The following is a 16,441-nucleotide window of genomic DNA, read 5'->3' on the forward strand; positions in this document are numbered from 1 at the left end:
AATATTCTTGAATTGGCAGGTAAGTAGCCCCAAGTCCATCCCTAGTGTCCTCCAGCCATTCCATCTCAGAACTGCCCCCAATCTGGTATCTGTCTGTACTGTCCAATAAGGTAGCCATTGACCACACGTGGCTACTTACATTGTAACTAATTCAAAATTCAGTTCCTTCATTGCACTGGCCACATTGCTCAATTGGCACATGTGACTTTGCCACTGCCTACTATATTAGACAGTACAGAGAGAGAACACTTCCATCACTGCAGAAACTAGATAGGTAATTCCCAGCACAACAGGCCTTAGGAACCTGTTCTAGGCTGCTGTGTGTTGTGACTGGCCATGACTGTGCTGTACCAATTGTTAATTTTTTGAAGTAGCATCTGAGTACACCTGCATTCCAGTTTACCAGGACATACAGTATTTGGCACATTACTCAGAACTCAAAACTAACACTCCCCAGGCCTTGGAGCCCCAATTCAATTCACAGCCCAGCTATAAAGCCAAGGGCAAGTATGTATTTATGTGAGCATGTCCCTGTGTCACAACAGTCCCCTCTTCTTGTCATCTTCTCTGTGAACATAACTGAAAGGATTTTGCGTACCATGGTGTATGTCACTGCTCACCCCTAAGTCAAGTTTAGGCAGGATGCCAAGAATGAGTCCATCACAATGTCTCTACAAAAAGTAAAACGATCTGCAATTTAACTCTAAATAAAAGACCACACCCCTTATAAACAATGAACTTTTTATAAAAAGACAAATGTACATATTTACATATATGTACATATGTGGTCACACATGACTTAGTGGTTAGATGCCATTTCCAATTTTAAAAATCATACCAAGACACTCACACTTCCCTCCCAGGGCCTGCTGAGGGCTGCTGGGGCCCACCTGGGGGGGCAGGTGGGCGCAGGGCAAGGCACTATATAAATAAATGCAAAGGCTGAGAGCTTGGGGGAAACATTAGTGTACACCTCTGATCAAAACGTGGCAAGACCCACAAGAAAAAGTGCCATTTTTTTCCCCAGCCCCTCAGCCCGAGCAGGGTGGAGCTCCTCTGAGGCTGAGGGAGCGCTATCCTGCAGGGCCCCATTGTCCTTCACATTTCACTGGCTTTGGAACAGTCCCCAGGGCTCAGCTGGGAAGGGAAGGGGTTCTTTGGGAATAGGATTCACTTAGTGCAATTGTCTCTTAGTGCAGAGCCAGCCCTGGGGTTGGTGCTATGCTTTTCTGAGGTCATTGGTCCGTTCCCTCTGGCCACCTCAGTGACAGCAAGACCCTCTCCAGGCAGCTGGGCTTAGAGGGAAAAGCTGGAGGCTGACTCCTATCTGAGACCTCCACCTTGACACATCAATCTCAGAACCCCATCTTCCCAGGAGGCAGGGCCAGCTTTATCCCACAAGATGAGTCCAGACCCTGGCCTGCCAGACCCCAAGAAGCTAATGTCCCAAGGAGGGAAGCCCCATCCCTGCTCAACAATGGGGTCATACTTTGCCGTGTCAAGGAACCCACAGGAGTCCTGTTTCTTTACATCACAGCTACCATGATGACAGGTCCTGCTTGCTTAGGGGAGTAGGAGGGGACTGGGGCCCAGCTACGGTGCACAAGGAATGGCCTGGATGGAGGGCTGCCTGACTGGGAGCAACAGGCTGTCCAGCCAGCTGGCGTCCATGTTCTTCAGATCTGAAGTTATCAGCCCAATATACCCTAGAAGATGTGAAGAAAGTTGTATGAGGATGGGGGGTGAGTGCAGGTGGGTTCTCCTCCCAACCCCCCAGCCCTGTCCCCATAGGCTGAGACACAGCAGCCTCTCCTGTCCACCAACAGCAACTGCCTCCTCTTATCTTTAAGCAAACTGAATGCATGGGAGCAACAGCCAACTTACAAACTGTCTGTACCAAGAAGAGTTTAAGAAAGGTGCTCTGCCTCTGCTGCTCCCTGGCCCAGCCCTCCAGCCCTTTCCCAACCTCTGCACAGTTCTCCCTTCTCTGAGAAATCTTATGGATCCAGGGACTTCTTACCCCCAGGGCGGTCAACTTCTGGCTCCTCCTTGCAGCTGAAATCTCCATAGACAGAGGTGGGCTGGACCCCAGGTTCATTGAGCAGGTACCCCTTGCCATCCACGTTTGTCGGCTGCCACCCCGTCTGTTCCAAGAGCTGGTGACAGAGAAGCAAAATGCCATCAGCTTACTTCTAGTGCAGACTTATTCTGTGGCCCTGCTTTCAGAGAGCCAGAGCTGCCATGCCAGGATCAGACCCTTGGCCATTTTCACATCCTCAGATGGATGCAGATATGGAATGCAGGCAGGACAGGGGCCCGGGAGGTGAGGGTCTGCCCTGGACTCACACTCCCACATCTACCCTCTGGCACAGAATCTCTAAGACTTTCCCTCTCAACTTGGTAAGTCAACATTCTCAACTGAGAATGTGGCTTAACGCAATGATTAACATAATGAGTCAAGAAAAGAGGTCCAGCAAAGCTAGAGATAAAGAGCGAAGGCTATGTCTCAGGTTGTCTATGCTGATGAAACAAGAGCCTGAGTACAACTACTGCAAAACTTTTTATATTCACTTTTAAAACTCAAGGAAAAAAACCTGCTTAAATAATTTGCTTTAAAAAAGAAAGGGAAAAAAACCCCACGATTACAGATGCCAAAGGCTGATTATTAAAACCTGATGTGCATTTCCCTAACAGGGCAGCAGGCCTGGGGCATGCTGGGGCGGAAGACACAGGCCAGAGACCAGTGCTGAGGGCAGCTGACTCGGAGCTGTCTGTAGCCCTAAGGTGTGCCCCAGGACAGCCTGTCAAAAACCAGGCCTCCCTCTCATCCTCACTTCCACAGTGTCTTTCCCACCAGCCAAGGGCAATGGTCCCCAGCCCTCCACGTGGCACTTGTAGGACTATGCAGGCAGCCAGGTCACAGTAGCAGCGGCCTACCCTACGATTTGTGAACTCTAAGTGGTTTTCTCTCTCCTTAGAAGCAGCCACTTCCAAAGAGTGCCCAGGGAGGAATGGGCCTTACCTTCATGATGTCGTCAGTTAATTTCCCTTCCTCGTCCTCATCTGTTGTGGCTGTGGATGGGGAAGAGCAGAGAGGTTGGCGGGCAGTCAGCCAGGCTTGCCCCTGCAGCTCCAGCACTGCCAGATCCCCCTGCCCCTTCACATGTCCCCACAAGCTGGCCTCCCTGCAGACATCTGCCTGCCATGGAGATTCCAGAACAGGACACTATCCTAATGACTCAGCCTCCCAAGCCCTGTAACCACACCTCTTCCCACCCCCTTGCTTCCTTCCTCACCCTCAGAGACTAGGCTGCAGAAGAGCCAAGAAAACTAGAAATGTTAGACCAAAATGCAGCCCCTGGTCCCCCTTCTCTCTTTTCTCCAGCACAGCACAAGCAACTCAGAGCAACTTCCTGCCCTCAGGGACACCCTTCCCAGGACCCAAACAGTCAGGCAGGCAGCCCCAGAAGCACAAACCTTCAGAGGTGGAGGGCATAGGCGACACTTGGAAGTTGTACAGGTCACTGGTGCTGTCTGGCACAATATCCACTGGGATGTGCCATTCAGGGAGAGTACTACTAACGGTACACGGTGACAATGCTGAAGGACAGCAGAAACCACAGGTTAAAACTGTGTGCTCTCTTAGTTTGCAAGATATCCAGCATCCCCAACCCTGCAGCCTGCCCCAACAGGCCACCATCCATAAGCATAACACATCCTAGACCCAAGAGAAGGAGCCATCCCAATGACCTCTTTGGTCCCCTGCCACACTGGGCCCACCTCACCTGGAGTAAGGGCCCGCTCCACCTCTAAGTCCTGCCCAATGTAGCCCTGAGCTGTGTAGCTGCTATGGTCATCGGGCAGGGTGGAGCTGCTGAGTCCATCGGAGAAGGTATCAGGACTGGAGTCACCACAGGACTGCAACAGGAGAAAGGAGCTTAGGCCCAAGCTTGCTATGGCCACTTCTTCCATTGTCCACCCTGACTCCCAGGTGACCAAAGACTAGCAGCTTAGGACCACACTCACCTTCCTCTTGGCCTTGGTCTTAGCATCTCGGCTGGACTTGGACTTTCTCTCTGTGAGGCAGATAGGCTGTCAGTCTTGGTATAGGCACACCAGCCCCAGTTGCCCTTCTTCCTCCCTAAGAGCTTTCTGACGACCCAAAGCCCTTGGATACCTTTCCTCTGGTTCTTGGTGAGGGGTGGGAGCATCCGGTACACCCGCACAGCTGAGCTGCCTTTGTTCCTGCTCTGGTCCTTCACTTCCTCAATGTCTGGCAGGGAGTTCATGGCACAGCGAAAGTTAGCCTTCCATGTTTTGGGATCCGGCTCCTTCTCCCCTGCTTTGTATCGGCCTAGTGAGCAGAAGAATGAAGAGGATTGTCAGGGCCATAGGTGGGGATCCTCAGCCGACCCCTGGCCTGGAAGGAGGAAGGAAAGAGTAACCCTAGGCTCTCATGCTGTCAGAGATCCAAATTGGCCAAATAGGTATTGTTGGGTGACCCTCTACAGGCCCTGGAGCCTCTCAAATGCCCAGGCTTGGCTCAAACACATACCACAAGCCTTCCTAAAGGGCCAAGCCAGAAGCACTAGAGGGCCCATATGTCCAAAAGTACTATATTGGTCCTTAACCAGGACCAGTCTCTCTGCTTGGACTGTCAGCAGCCAGAGAGTAGGGACTAGGGTTTATGCGATATTTCCAAACACAGGAGTGGACAAAGAGTAGGCATCAAAGAACAGTTACTGCTAGGTGTGCTGACTGATCTGAAATGGACCAAGAGCCCCAACTCTCAAGGATGAAAGGAGGCTGCCAACCATATAGGTCTTTGGCCAGGACCTTGGTCAACATCAGAAAATGGAAGGCCTGGGTCTCTTTCAACATCCAGGCTTACAACTACTTTTGCGAAGGAGAACTTTAATCCAGCCACAAACTCCATGAAACCACAGTTTCTAAGATATTGGCTTCACAAGTTCCTTTAAGAAGTTGCTGAAATGACGAACCTTTTCCCCAGAAATACAAGTCTGCCCCCTGCTCACTCCCAAATTCTGTACGCCGTCTCAGGGAATTCAGAGACCCCAGTGAAGAGCCTCTGTGTTAAGAGAAGTGACTCCCCTTGTCTCCTTCCTGCCCGCCCCCCCACCGCACTGCCCCCCACCAGGGCTGGAGACCAGGACACACACCTGTGTGAATGGCCCAGCTTCGGAACAGGCAGGCATCTTTGTTGATGTCCCAGCCATGCTTGGCAGCATGCTTCCATGGAATCTGGAAGATCATCTCCTCCTGAATGGCACACAAGCACACAAATACACGGCTGTGTCAGCTCAGAGGCCACAGGCTTTTAGCATGAGTCTGCCCAGCCCCACCCCCCGCCAACCCCCGTCTGGGAAAAGGCTGACTTCCCCTTTTCACCCTGACATCTGGTTTGGGTTGACCCATCCTGAGAATGGCTTAAACAGACTACTCTACCACTCTAGATCTCTCAAAAGGGGCTCTGGGTTCTGAAGAGCTATGGCAATGTCAGCTCAGCAGAGATCTCTGTCTGCCCATTACAGATGTGCTGGGACCTGTACAGAACACCTTAGGATGCTCTCTGTCTTTCCAGCACCAACATGGAGGTGAGAACTCCATCAATTAGACAGGAGCTGCTTGGGACACCTGGGACCACTAGCTCTTGCTTAGAGGGTCCTGGCCATACACCTAAGGGAGTCCTAGGCCAGACTTGGATGCTAACTACGTGTGTGACCCTGGCACTGTCACTGTACTTCTTGGTCCCTCACTGGTTTCTCTTCTGTGAAATGAGCAATCTCAGCAACAAATATAAAGACTAAGTCTCACTGTTATCATTACTGGTGGCTAATATGGATTTTTGAGTGAGACTGCTCAGGTTCAAATCTTAGCTTTATCACTTTTTGTGTGATCTCATTATTTACTTCTCAGTGCCTCAGTTTCCTCATCCACAAATGGAGATATTAATAGTATCTACTTCACAGGCCTACCATGAGGATTAAACAACACAATGTAAGTCACATTATTAGCATGGTGTCACGCTTCCTTACAGGGAATGTGCAATAAGCATGAGCCATCATTATTACTATTATTACTACTACGTCTGCAGAGTCTGTGTTGTTCTTTGTGCACCAGCATGAGGTTTTCTGGGCCCCGGCAAATGGTGCAAAGTTAATTCTTGTGACCCGGGCTGGACCAAACATCATCTTGCCAACAGTGCCCAGTTGTCTGTCTCCTGTCTGTCTGATGGGTACCCTGCAGAATCCTGAGTGTTTACAGGGGTCTCTCAGAAAAGACCAGATGGCTCTGCAGATGCTGGAAACCATCAGTGCCCTCACGTGGGTGTCATGTCCATATCAAAGAAGGGAGGAAGGCAGAAGTCCGACAAGTGAGCAAGTGGGGCCCAAGGCTGGGCCTTGCATACTCTCTACATGCAGGACCCACTGGGAAACACATATGCCTCTTCCCCATCACTTCCCTTTTTGAGGTGCTTCTGAAGCTTTTGTCCCCCCAAGAACATGCATTAAAATAGTAGTAGAAAAACCCAAAAAGTTTCACTCACTTTATTAATCCAGATCAGACCTGGGATTTGGTTGGAATTAATCTGCATCTCTAGCCAGGGTCTCATGCGCATCCGAGTGATGGGCATGTTGGCTGTAAAGAGAAAACAGAGGCTCCTGTTTGGAGTCTGTTGAGCAGCCCCTAGTCTCTACCCTGCCCGGATCTCCCCATCCCCACCCCAGGTCGGTCAGTTACTTTCCCCAGCCTTCAGCCAAGTACCAGGTACTACAATCATGGAGGAAGCTTTCACTGGAATAAAAGTGCCCTCCAAATATTTTCAGCGTCTTAGACGAAAACATTTCAGCCCCTTCCCTCACATTCCTCTAAACACTCTTGGGAGAAGACAGGCATGCAAGTGATAGTTTCAGGGTTTATGTGCAGGAAAAACAGACAAAATACAAAGATCTCTTAATACCAGGACTTTCCTCCTCAAATTCAAATCCTTTGAGAAGGGAGAGACTTCTTTTGGTTGATGCCAAGAAATTTCCCTACTAAAGTTGCTGCCACTAGCTGTGCACCTTCCCTAATAGCAAGCATTCACCCTGCACTCTAACCCACCCCCCCCGACCCCCACCCCATCTATTCTACGCGCTCCCAAACAGCCACTGTGCATAGGCCAGGAAGCCTCTGCCCCTCCCAGCCTGGCTCCCCTCCTCCCGAGAACAAGCCGAAGGAACACCTGTGGCGCCTCTTCCCGTAGCCCAGCAGGTCTGCCAGCCATCCAGGGCAGCAAGCCCCAGCCCCCCAACACCTGCACATACAGCCCGAAATCTGAGGCTCGGGAGCGGACGTGAGACCGCCGGAAGCCCTCGCGGTCAGCACGAGATGCCCACGCGCGGACGTACACTCGAGCCCTCAGCAGCGCTCGTGGATGCGCGCGACAAAACTACCGTGCCACCCAGAGGCCCCGGCTGCTCCGCGCACACAGATCTGCGACAGCGGCCGGGCGCCGGCAACCTCGGCTCGTGGGCGGTCCACGCCGCGGCCCGCCCTCCCTGCGCTGTCGCTCGCCGCTCCTCCAGCGCCCTCCCGAGCCCGCGCGGAGGCCAGGCAACGCCGCGCGCCCGCGACTCTCCCGCCTGGGGTTACCGGCCCCTACTTCCTGGAGCACCGCGCGCCTTTGTTCGACGCCACAGGTTCCCCCTGCAGCGAAGGCAGGCTCACCTCTGCAGCGGGCACGATCTAGCAGCGGCGCCCAAAGGTCCCGGTGCGGCTGGGGCAGCTGTGCGGGCGCGAGGAGCGCAATTCCGGAGGGGAGAGGCGGGAAGGCAGAGGATGCCCGAGTCGAGGGGCCGTTGGGCTCGGCTAGCTTTGCCTTGGCACTGCTCCCACTGGCCTCTTCTCTGCCGGACTTGGACGCACGTCCTGCCTAGACGAAGGAGTGGCGCGTTCTGCCGGGGCAGCGGCGCCGGCGAGAAATCTAAACACTTAGCGGGATTCCCCCAACCCAGGCCCGGCCCCGCCTCCTAAAGAGCCGCGAGGGCGCTTATTGGCCAGGGCCGCCCCATCATTTCGGGGAAATCAGGCTGTTGTAGAGCTAGCGGCGAAGGGGAAGTACAGGGCGGCTGCTCCTCCCCACCCCCTCAGGCCCGGCGCCGCCGCCCTGCGGCGACCGCGGGCCCGCCCCCCCCCCCCCCCCCCCCCCCCCCCCCCCCCCCCCCCCCCCCCCCCCCCCCCCCCCCCCCCCCCCCCCCCCCCCCCCCCCCCCCCCCGCCCAGTTCACCCAGGAGAAAGCTGTCCAGGAAAACCGAACGCTCCGGGCCCGCAGTTACTCCCCTCACTCCGCGTTCTTCCCGAGTGCTCGCTCCTGTGGTCGTCTCACCCTTTCCCAGGGGTTGGGGACGTCTACCTTTTGAGCGCAGGTGAGGAGGTCTGCCGGGCACCTGCCGTCCTCTTTAGGGTGGATTTACTGGGATTGGATCCCCGTAAACTAGCCTGGCTCCTCAAGCCTGATAATTAAAGAAGGGTTTCGGCCCTCATACTACGCCTTCTTGAGGGGTGCCCCACGTCCTTGTCACTCACCTGCCTTGGGGAAGCAAGGGAAAGCCTACTCTGCCTGGGGTGCTGCCTGCAGCCACCTAAGGAGAGGAAATCCCAATATGGCTGCTGTTGGCACAGCTGGGAACTTAAGTCTCCTCAACTAGAAAATAACAAGAAACCCTATTTTGCTGGTTTACAGTTACAGAGAAATGATGTCTATAAAGCACCATGCCCACTTGGGCAGCAGATGCTGCATGATTTACAGATCCCTACCCAGAGCCTAACTGTGACAGAGAGGCACTCTCCCTCTTCTGAGTCTACATCCTGGGAACTGCCCTACAACTGACCTTAGGGGAAAGGAGAAGGGTTTCAGAGAAACTCGGACTGCTAACTTGGAGAAGGGCTTGGGTAGCCTTGTCCTCATAGCACTCTTGCCTTTGGCCACCTCCACATCCTCTCATGGCCCTTACATGGTAGCTCCTTAGTAGTAGCACTGCAGCTTGGCCTTGAGAGGTTCTGGGCAGCATGCGGTGGGGTGGGGGTGGGGTTGCTTAGAGATGGCCAAGGCCATGGGTCTGGCCAAAGAGTTGGGCAGCCCAGGTCCCAGTCCTTTGGGAAGGGCAGCTTCTTAACTCTTGTGCTTTCAAGTAGACCTTGCCCCACTGTACTCCTAGAGGCTGAGCTGAGTGAGTGTTCCCATCCAGAACTCTGGCCCAGCAGGCTCCTTCCTTCACCTACCCAAAGCTGCTGACTCAGAAGTAAATTGCTTCTCCCAGCAGGGCTGGTTGTGTCACTGTCACCCAGCTCTTCCTCCACAGCAGCATCCAGTTGCAGTGGTGCAAGCTATAAATAGAAACCTTGATGGAGCACTGCACCCATCTATCACTCTACTGCCTCCCTGCTACAGAGGAAATGGATGGGTTAATCCAATTCTAGTACACCAGAATCTCATGCTGTGACCAACACCAAGCTTGGTTCCCATGAAACCAATAAGAATGGGTCAGAGCCATCTTCCAGATGGGTAGGTGAAGCAGCCAGGAGAAGCAAAGAGGCAGGAGGAACTCTGAAGAATGAGACTAGCTGGGTATAAGCAAAGTGGAAAAATGTAAAGTGCTGAAGCTAAGGAAGGGGGAGAAAGGTTGGGGTGCTTTAAGTGACAGATAGAGTGGGAACCTGTTACAGAGATCAGGACCTGAGAAGGAGAGCAGAAAGCAAGTGGCTCCTGAGTTGTGAAGTCTGTCCTCTGTGCAATAAGTGGATGCTTGTCCTATCCCTAAGAACCTGATATGGTCACTGGAAAATTCAAAATGAGATCAGGGAAAGGAAGTTTGCATCTCATGTCATCTCTGAAATTCACCAAAATGACCCCTGTGAAGGCATTAGGAGACTATAAAAAGTGCTTTAAAACAAGAACTTTATGGGATGCCTGGGTGGCTCAGTCTGTTAAGCATCCAACTTCAGCTCAGGTCATGATCTCACGGTTGGTGGGTTTGAGCCCCGCATTGGGCTCTGTGCTGACAGCTCAGAGCCTGGATGGAGCCTGCTTTGGATTCTGTGTCTCCCTCTCTCTCTCTGCCCCTCCCCTGATCACACTGTCTCTTTCTGTTATTTCAAAAATAAATAAGTGTTAAAAATTTTTTAAATAATATAATAAAACAAGAACTTTAATTCTTTAATTCATAGATAATCATCTGTATGTGGACCCGTATCTTTCCATGCCATGCAATATACATCTGCAATATAATTTCTGGGTATATATTATTTTCTAATAAGGATAAATAATTTATGTCCTAATAGAGGACATTTAGGTTATTTCCAAATTTTCTTTTTATTTTAAATTTTTAAGTCTATTTATTTTGAGAGAGACAGAGAAAGAGAACCCCAAGAAGGCTCTATATGGTCAGCGAAGAGCCTGATGTGGTACTCAGTCACAAAATCATGACCTGAGCCTTAATAAAGATTTGGACACTCAACTGACTGAGCCACACAGGTGCCCCTCCATATTTTCCTAATACAAACAATACTGTGTAGCTAAATCTCTGCCCATGTCAATAACTTTTTGCTTAGAAGAAATTTCTCAATGTTAAAATTTACTGATGAAATTGTAATTTACATCTTTGAAGGGGTCTTTGACTTTTTTTTTACTTTAAAGTCTAGGGATTCTTTTTTTTTTTTAATGTTTTTTATTTATTTTTGAGAGACAGAGACGATGCAAGGAGGGGAGGGTCAGAGAGAGAGGGAGATACAGAATCTAAAGCAGGCTTGGAGGGTCAGAGAGAGGGAGGCACAGAATCCGAAGCAGGCTCCAAGCCCTGAGCTAGCTATCAGCACAGAGCCCCACGGGGGGCTTGAACCCATGAACCGTGAGATCATGACCTGAGCCAAAACTGGACGCTTAACTGACTAAGTCACCCAGGCGCCCCAAAGTCTAGGGATTATTTTATCTTGAAGCCTGTAAGAATCTGCTTATCATGATTGTGGGTACTATACTACAAATCATAGACCGTTTAAGTACCCCATATTTTTGTTATAACTGCTCTTTGAGACCCATTCTAAAATGTATCATACATTCCCTATGAGGCTAAGCAAAACAAAGCCTTCTCTAGGTTTTCCTTAGTAATTCAGGGCCAGCCCCTTTCTCTTCTCTGACTCACAATACTCATCTTCTGGTATTCCAGCCATCCCCTCTGGGCAAGTGACCTCCAAACACAATCTTCTGGACACTCCATTACAACTCAGTCCACCACAGATTAACAGATACACAAGCAGAACTTTTGATCTCCCATTTCTACTCTGCCCCCAGCAGCTTTCTCTCTTCTTGATTCCAGCTCCTTCCCAGGTAAAGTCTTCCCTATTTTCCTCCCCTCTTTGCCTCAGCTGGTCCTCTGGGTCTTCCTTCCCTGCATCTTCATGTTTTCATATTCCAGGACCAGACTGTTGTTACCACAGCTTCCCCTTTGGTCTCCCTCCCTTGTCAGGCCTACCCCTCTAGTTGCCTCTGCACTACCACGATCTACCTAATTTTGTTGATCTCCCAACATTCACACCCACCAGGAGCTTCTGAGTTTGCCCAGACTCTTCAGCCCCACATTCAATTCGCTGCTCACTCTGGTCCCAAGAGTCCTATTCCAGCCTTATCTTCCACAGTTCTCCTACCCTTGGCAGTAACAAGAGGGCAGTGGAAAGAATATAGGATTTGGTTCTGGAAGCCTGGGTTGCTGTGCTTTTGCCACTTGTTGTGTGACCCTAGGCAAGTTACCGTCCCTCTCTGGGCCTCAGTTTTCTCATCTGTAAAAAAGAGATACTCTGAGGCACCTGGGTAGCTCAGTCTATGAAGGGACTAACTCTTGATTTCAGCTCAGGTCGTGATCCTATGGTTTGTGGGATAGAGCCCCTCATCGGGCTCTCAGAGCCTACTTGGGATTGATTCTCTTCCTCTCTCTGCCCCTCCCTACTCAAGCACACTCTCTCTCAAAAATAAATCTGTTACCTTAAAAAACAAAAAAGAGATACTCTGTCCATCTCTAATTATTTTAAGATGAAAATAGGTAACACTATCAAACCTTCTAAATTATAAATCAAATGACATGTATTAACAGTAATGCATGAACTTTTCAGTGCATTTCTATTCTATAGCTTTCCCCTCATGTCTCTGCTCCTTCCATTTGCTCCTCATCTCTGTCTTCCTCTGATATTTGACAACACTCTCTCCTCCCTCCTCCATCTCAGTTCTCCCCTTCCCCTCCCCACCTAACACATTTCAGTGTCAGTCTCATTTTAAAGCTCAGAGCAAATATCTGGTCCTCTCCTCAGAATCCCCTGCTCCTTAACTTTTATGTTGCCTTTTCTGCACTTACCACCTTTAGGAAGCAACGTCTGCATTTTTCTGCAAGTGACTTGAGTAGGTTCCTCACACCTGCAGGTGGTGTTTGCTGGGAGTTAACTCTGGTCTCACTCACAGAATGCCTTCCATCTATACCATGACTTAATAAGGGTAAACTTGTTTGTATTAGGCCCTGGAGTTTTCTAGGCTGGCAGGGCCTCCTTTGAAGTGATTTCTGCAATAATGATGGAGGCGGCAAGATTACTTCTGTAGGAGCCTCGTCCCCATGACCAATCCTGTCCTAGCCCCCTCCCTTAGGCTCTCAGAAACACAATGTTTACCCCCTGGGTCAGGGGGAAGGAGGTTATTCCAATTAGTTCTGAAGCATAGGACTCAGCCAGGCTTTAACCAGGTTTTTGAGAGTAGGGGAGTCCTGGGCCCCAGTGTGGCACACTACCCAGAGAGAAAGCCACAGACCCCAAAGCAGATGAGTCTCAAGCATGCCTTCTATTCTAGCCTTCCAGAACCAAAGGAGGCCTTTCTGAGATGCTCAGAATCTCTTTCAGCCATTGTCTCTATTTTCACACCAAACCTGGGAAGCAGGCCGTCCTAAACTGTGACGTGCAGAGCCACAAGTCAGGCATAAAATCATCAGAAAGCATCCAAAAGCTTGTAGAATCCAGCCATCATCACTTTGCCTGAAAGGAGCCTAGTTGGAAGAAAGAAAGTCATTTCTTAATTCATTCAACAAATATGAATTTGCACTCCTGCTCTGGGTCAGTTCCAGGTTTGGCTCAAGACTAGCCCCTCCCCTCTGATGGATCTGGCAAAAAGGCTGCATGACACAGCAGAATAAGCGTTGTGCTCTTACAAAAATCCCAAGTACTGAGTGGGAGGCTGCAGCTGGCTGCAGCTAGGGGGTCCTGTGATGGAAGAGTGGGCCAGGAATCGCTCCAGAGCTGTGGACTGTTCCGGAACCTCGGAGGAGGAGCGGGTGTCAGTGTGGGCTGCCGCTGATGCCCTGTGCAGTTTCATTTCTTATAAACACTGGGTTGGGAGGAAAGAGGCCTCAGCTCCCCATCCGCCCCCGTGGGGCCCGGGACGGGGCCAGGGGTGGGGAGGGTGCTCTGAGGCCAGGCCTGGAGGCCACGTCCCACAGTGACTCTGCATGGGAACAGCAACCTCCCCTCCCCGTAACACGAATGGTCCCGCAGTACTGCCTGCGCCCACCGCCTTTTCCCTACACTGCCCCGGGCGGGATTGCATGCAGGCTTTACTGGAGGCATCAGAATCCCAATTTCCCGCTGGGGAATCCGACTCCTGATCTGGAGCCCCTGGCCTCCAAGTGACCTACGCTCGCGCTGCCCTAGCCTAATATATGGGATGTGGGTGTGTGGGTGGGTGTGTGTGTGTGTGTGTGTGTGTGTGTGTGTGTAGGAGAGAGGGCACAAGCCCTTCAGTCTAACTTCCACATTCCTGCTCGGCCCGGCTGGGGGTGAGTCCGGGTAAGCGGCTGGCTCCAGGCTGGCCGGCTTCCTGGAAAGGGAGGGAGGGCGGAGAAAAGCAAAGCCTCCCAGTCGTGCCGCCCTAGTGGCTGCCTGGGACCGCCCCACCCCCTCCCCAGCTGGCTACCATGCCCGTGCCAGGCGGCTCACCTGCCGCAGCCCAAGGCACTTCCTTCTCCTCCCCTGCCCAGCCTCCAGCTGCGGGCTAAGGGTTTTCAGCCGGCTCCGCAGCTCCAGGCTGTGTGAGCTCGGGCAAGCTGCTGAACTGCTCGCCAGGAGATGAAGCTAGCAACACTCGGGGTGCAGAGCTCTTTGTAAATACCTCTGCCCTTCCTTCTCGCCCCCCCCGCCCCCGGTCCCGCCCCATGATGGCGAGTACACAGTAGGCGCACAGAAATGGCGCCCATCTCAGTGCTGCTGCAGGGGAAGGCCGCATTATGCACCCTCACTGGGGCACTCCGCGGTCCGCTGCAGCCCAGCGACCCCAGGTGGACTCGAAGCTTCGAAGCTTTCCAGTGGGAGGCGTGGGTGTGCTCCGCAGCCTGGCAGAAGCGCCCGCCGGGCTTTGCTGGTGGGGGAGGGGCCGGCCTGGCCGCCCAATTGGGATCGGCCCACCCGCGCGGGCCCAGCCCCCACGCAGGGTTCTGCGGGGCTGCGCCAGAGGGGCGGGGCCTGGGTTTCGGTTTCTTGCAAACGCGGCGACCAGAGGGAAACCGTGGAGTTTCCGGGAACCGCGCCGGGAACGCTGAGGTTCGCGAGGCGGCGGGGGGCGGGGACCGGGGACGGGCGCCCGTCCAGTGTCGCGGGCCAGTGGCCTTCTGGAAGTTCCAAGAGGAGCTGGGGAAAACCGACCCCGGAAAAGCCCCACCTGAATGCACCTGCCCCAGCCCCCACCCGGGTCGCGTTCCCACAGAAGGGGGGGGTGTGAGGGGCTGTACAGGGGCAGGTGGAGTTTGAGGAAATCAGAGGCCCCCTCAAACAGCTGAGCTCCCCAATTGTATCGCTCATTGTATATCATGTCTCGTTTTATTGTCATCAAAGCTCTTATCATTGCTGAAATTATCCCCTTTGTGGAGTGTTTGTGTGAGGATGTTTGAGGACTTTTTCTACATGGCTTGGAGGCTCAGGAAGGTGCAACCCTGCGTGCATAGTGCAACCTGCTAGATCTCCAAGGTCTAGAACAAGGCTAAGCACTAGGAGCTTTCTCAGTACTTTAGTGAGTCAGGAAATGGAATGAGAGGCACCTGGGGGGGCCTTGTAGCCTTTGACCTGCTCCCAGGGGCCCTCTGGGCCCACCTCTCCTGCCTCCCCTACCCCTGTCAGGTCCTGCTGATGTCCCCAGGTAAAGGAGATCTCACTCTGTAGGAGATGCCTAAGCCCCTCTGTTGAGGGGGCGGGGGAGGGGGGGAGTGCCCCATAGCAACCTGAGAACTGCCCTCCAGATGGAGTGGTTGGGCAGTGAGCAGACTGTAGTCATCGCAGAGGAATGCTGGCTGTGAAGGTCATCCACTTCCTTCTCTCCCAAGGGCTTGCAGCTCGGGCTGATTGTGGGTTGGGCCTGGATCTGAGCCAGGAAGGATGGAAGTTTGGAATGGTAAGACAGAGTCCAGGAACTTTCCTAGACTCTTCACACCAAAACAATGCCTGAAGTCCTGGTGGGTAGTGTCACCTACATTCTTGCTTTTGAGACCTCGAGTCTGTGATGGGGTCTCCTTCCATGTAGCCTGGAGACCATGACTCCTAGAAAGATGAACAAGTGGAACTCTCAGTCCAGAGACTGAGGGGTGGAGCAGGTAGCACCAGGCCACTTGGAAGCAGCCAGCTAGCCAGTAGAGGGACAGGCAGATAGACCCTCTAGCATTCCTTGTCCAGGCCAGCACTAACTTCATCTGGCCCAAGCTAAGGATCAGGGTGGTTGGCCTGGGAGAGAGCCAGGGAAACTCCAAATGCTGCAACATTGAAGCCTGTACTCAGAGCACAGCCCCTGGTGACCATCATGACTCATCCTGGGAATCCCAACCCCAGGGGCTGCTCTGGGAATAAAGCTCAGGACAGAAAGGGAGTGCCCCTAAGGGGCCCAGCAACCATGATAGCAGTTTAGTGAAGCCCCAGACCAATAGGTTATTGTCCTCTCCTTCTGTTGCCCAAGGCTGGACCCAGTGCTGGTCTTCTGCCTAGTCCATATAGTATCTTTAAGGCATGGAGCCAAACCCTCATCCTCACCAATAAATTTGACATAAGAGGGCCTGGTTTTCAGAGTATCTGTGTTGGACTCCATTTGAGGTCACATTTCAGAAACAGTAGGTGTGGCTCAAGCTACAAGATAACAGGAATGTGTCTCTGTAGTTTGGACTCAGCAAGTGCTGAGTTATAGGTATATTTATGTAAGGAAAGCGGGGCATGAGGCAAGAGAACAGGGTGGCCCAGTGGATGCTCTGTCCTCTTCATTCCAGTAGCCCTGGGATCCAGCCTTGGCTGAACATAGCAGGTGCCCTGTGAACCATTGTGGTGAGGATGGAGATGGATGGGCGATGGATGGATGCATGGATGGTGTATTGAGGTCGTC

At 52.4% G+C, this 16,441-nt stretch overlaps 1 protein-coding gene across 2 annotated transcripts; it reads right to left on the reverse strand.

Annotated features, from left to right (window-relative positions):
- Positions 1-724: 724 nt before the first annotated feature.
- On the reverse strand, positions 725-7,994 carry IRF1 (interferon regulatory factor 1). Of its 2 annotated transcripts, XM_029941883.1 has the most exons (10): positions 7,732-7,994; positions 6,569-6,660; positions 5,181-5,280; positions 4,178-4,354; positions 4,027-4,076; positions 3,786-3,918; positions 3,478-3,600; positions 3,023-3,072; positions 2,021-2,156; positions 725-1,706 (listed from the first exon to the last, which is right to left on the reverse strand). In XM_029941883.1, the coding sequence occupies exons 2-10, from the start codon at positions 6,653-6,655 to the stop codon at positions 1,594-1,596; spliced, it is 969 nt and encodes a 322-aa protein (XP_029797743.1). In that variant the 5' UTR covers positions 6,656-6,660; positions 7,732-7,994; the 3' UTR covers positions 725-1,593. The 2 variants fall into 2 exon arrangements, with proteins under 2 accessions (XP_029797743.1, XP_029797744.1); XM_029941884.1 differs by lacking the exon at positions 6,569-6,660.
- Positions 7,995-16,441: the final 8,447 nt, after the last annotated feature.

The sequence above is a fragment of the Suricata suricatta genome, chromosome 6 (assembly GCF_006229205.1).
Source record: "Suricata suricatta isolate VVHF042 chromosome 6, meerkat_22Aug2017_6uvM2_HiC, whole genome shotgun sequence".
In the NCBI taxonomy this organism is placed as follows: Eukaryota; Metazoa; Chordata; class Mammalia; order Carnivora; family Herpestidae; genus Suricata; species Suricata suricatta.

What these genes read in the sequence shown, in the direction of transcription:
- IRF1 (XM_029941883.1), bottom strand. Translation starts at nt 6,655, where the DNA reads ATGCCCATCACTCGGATGCGCATGAGACCCTGGCTAGAGATGCAGATT. An exon ending in GTCTGATCTGGATTAATAAA is followed by an intron (nt 5,281 to 6,568) that starts GTGAGTGAAACT and finishes TGTGCCATTCAG; the next exon opens with GAGGAGATGATCTTCCAGAT. An exon ending in GGAGCGGGCCCTTACTCCAG is followed by an intron (nt 3,601 to 3,785) that starts GTGAGGTGGGCC and finishes GCTGTCCTTCAG; the next exon opens with CATTGTCACCGTGTACCGTT.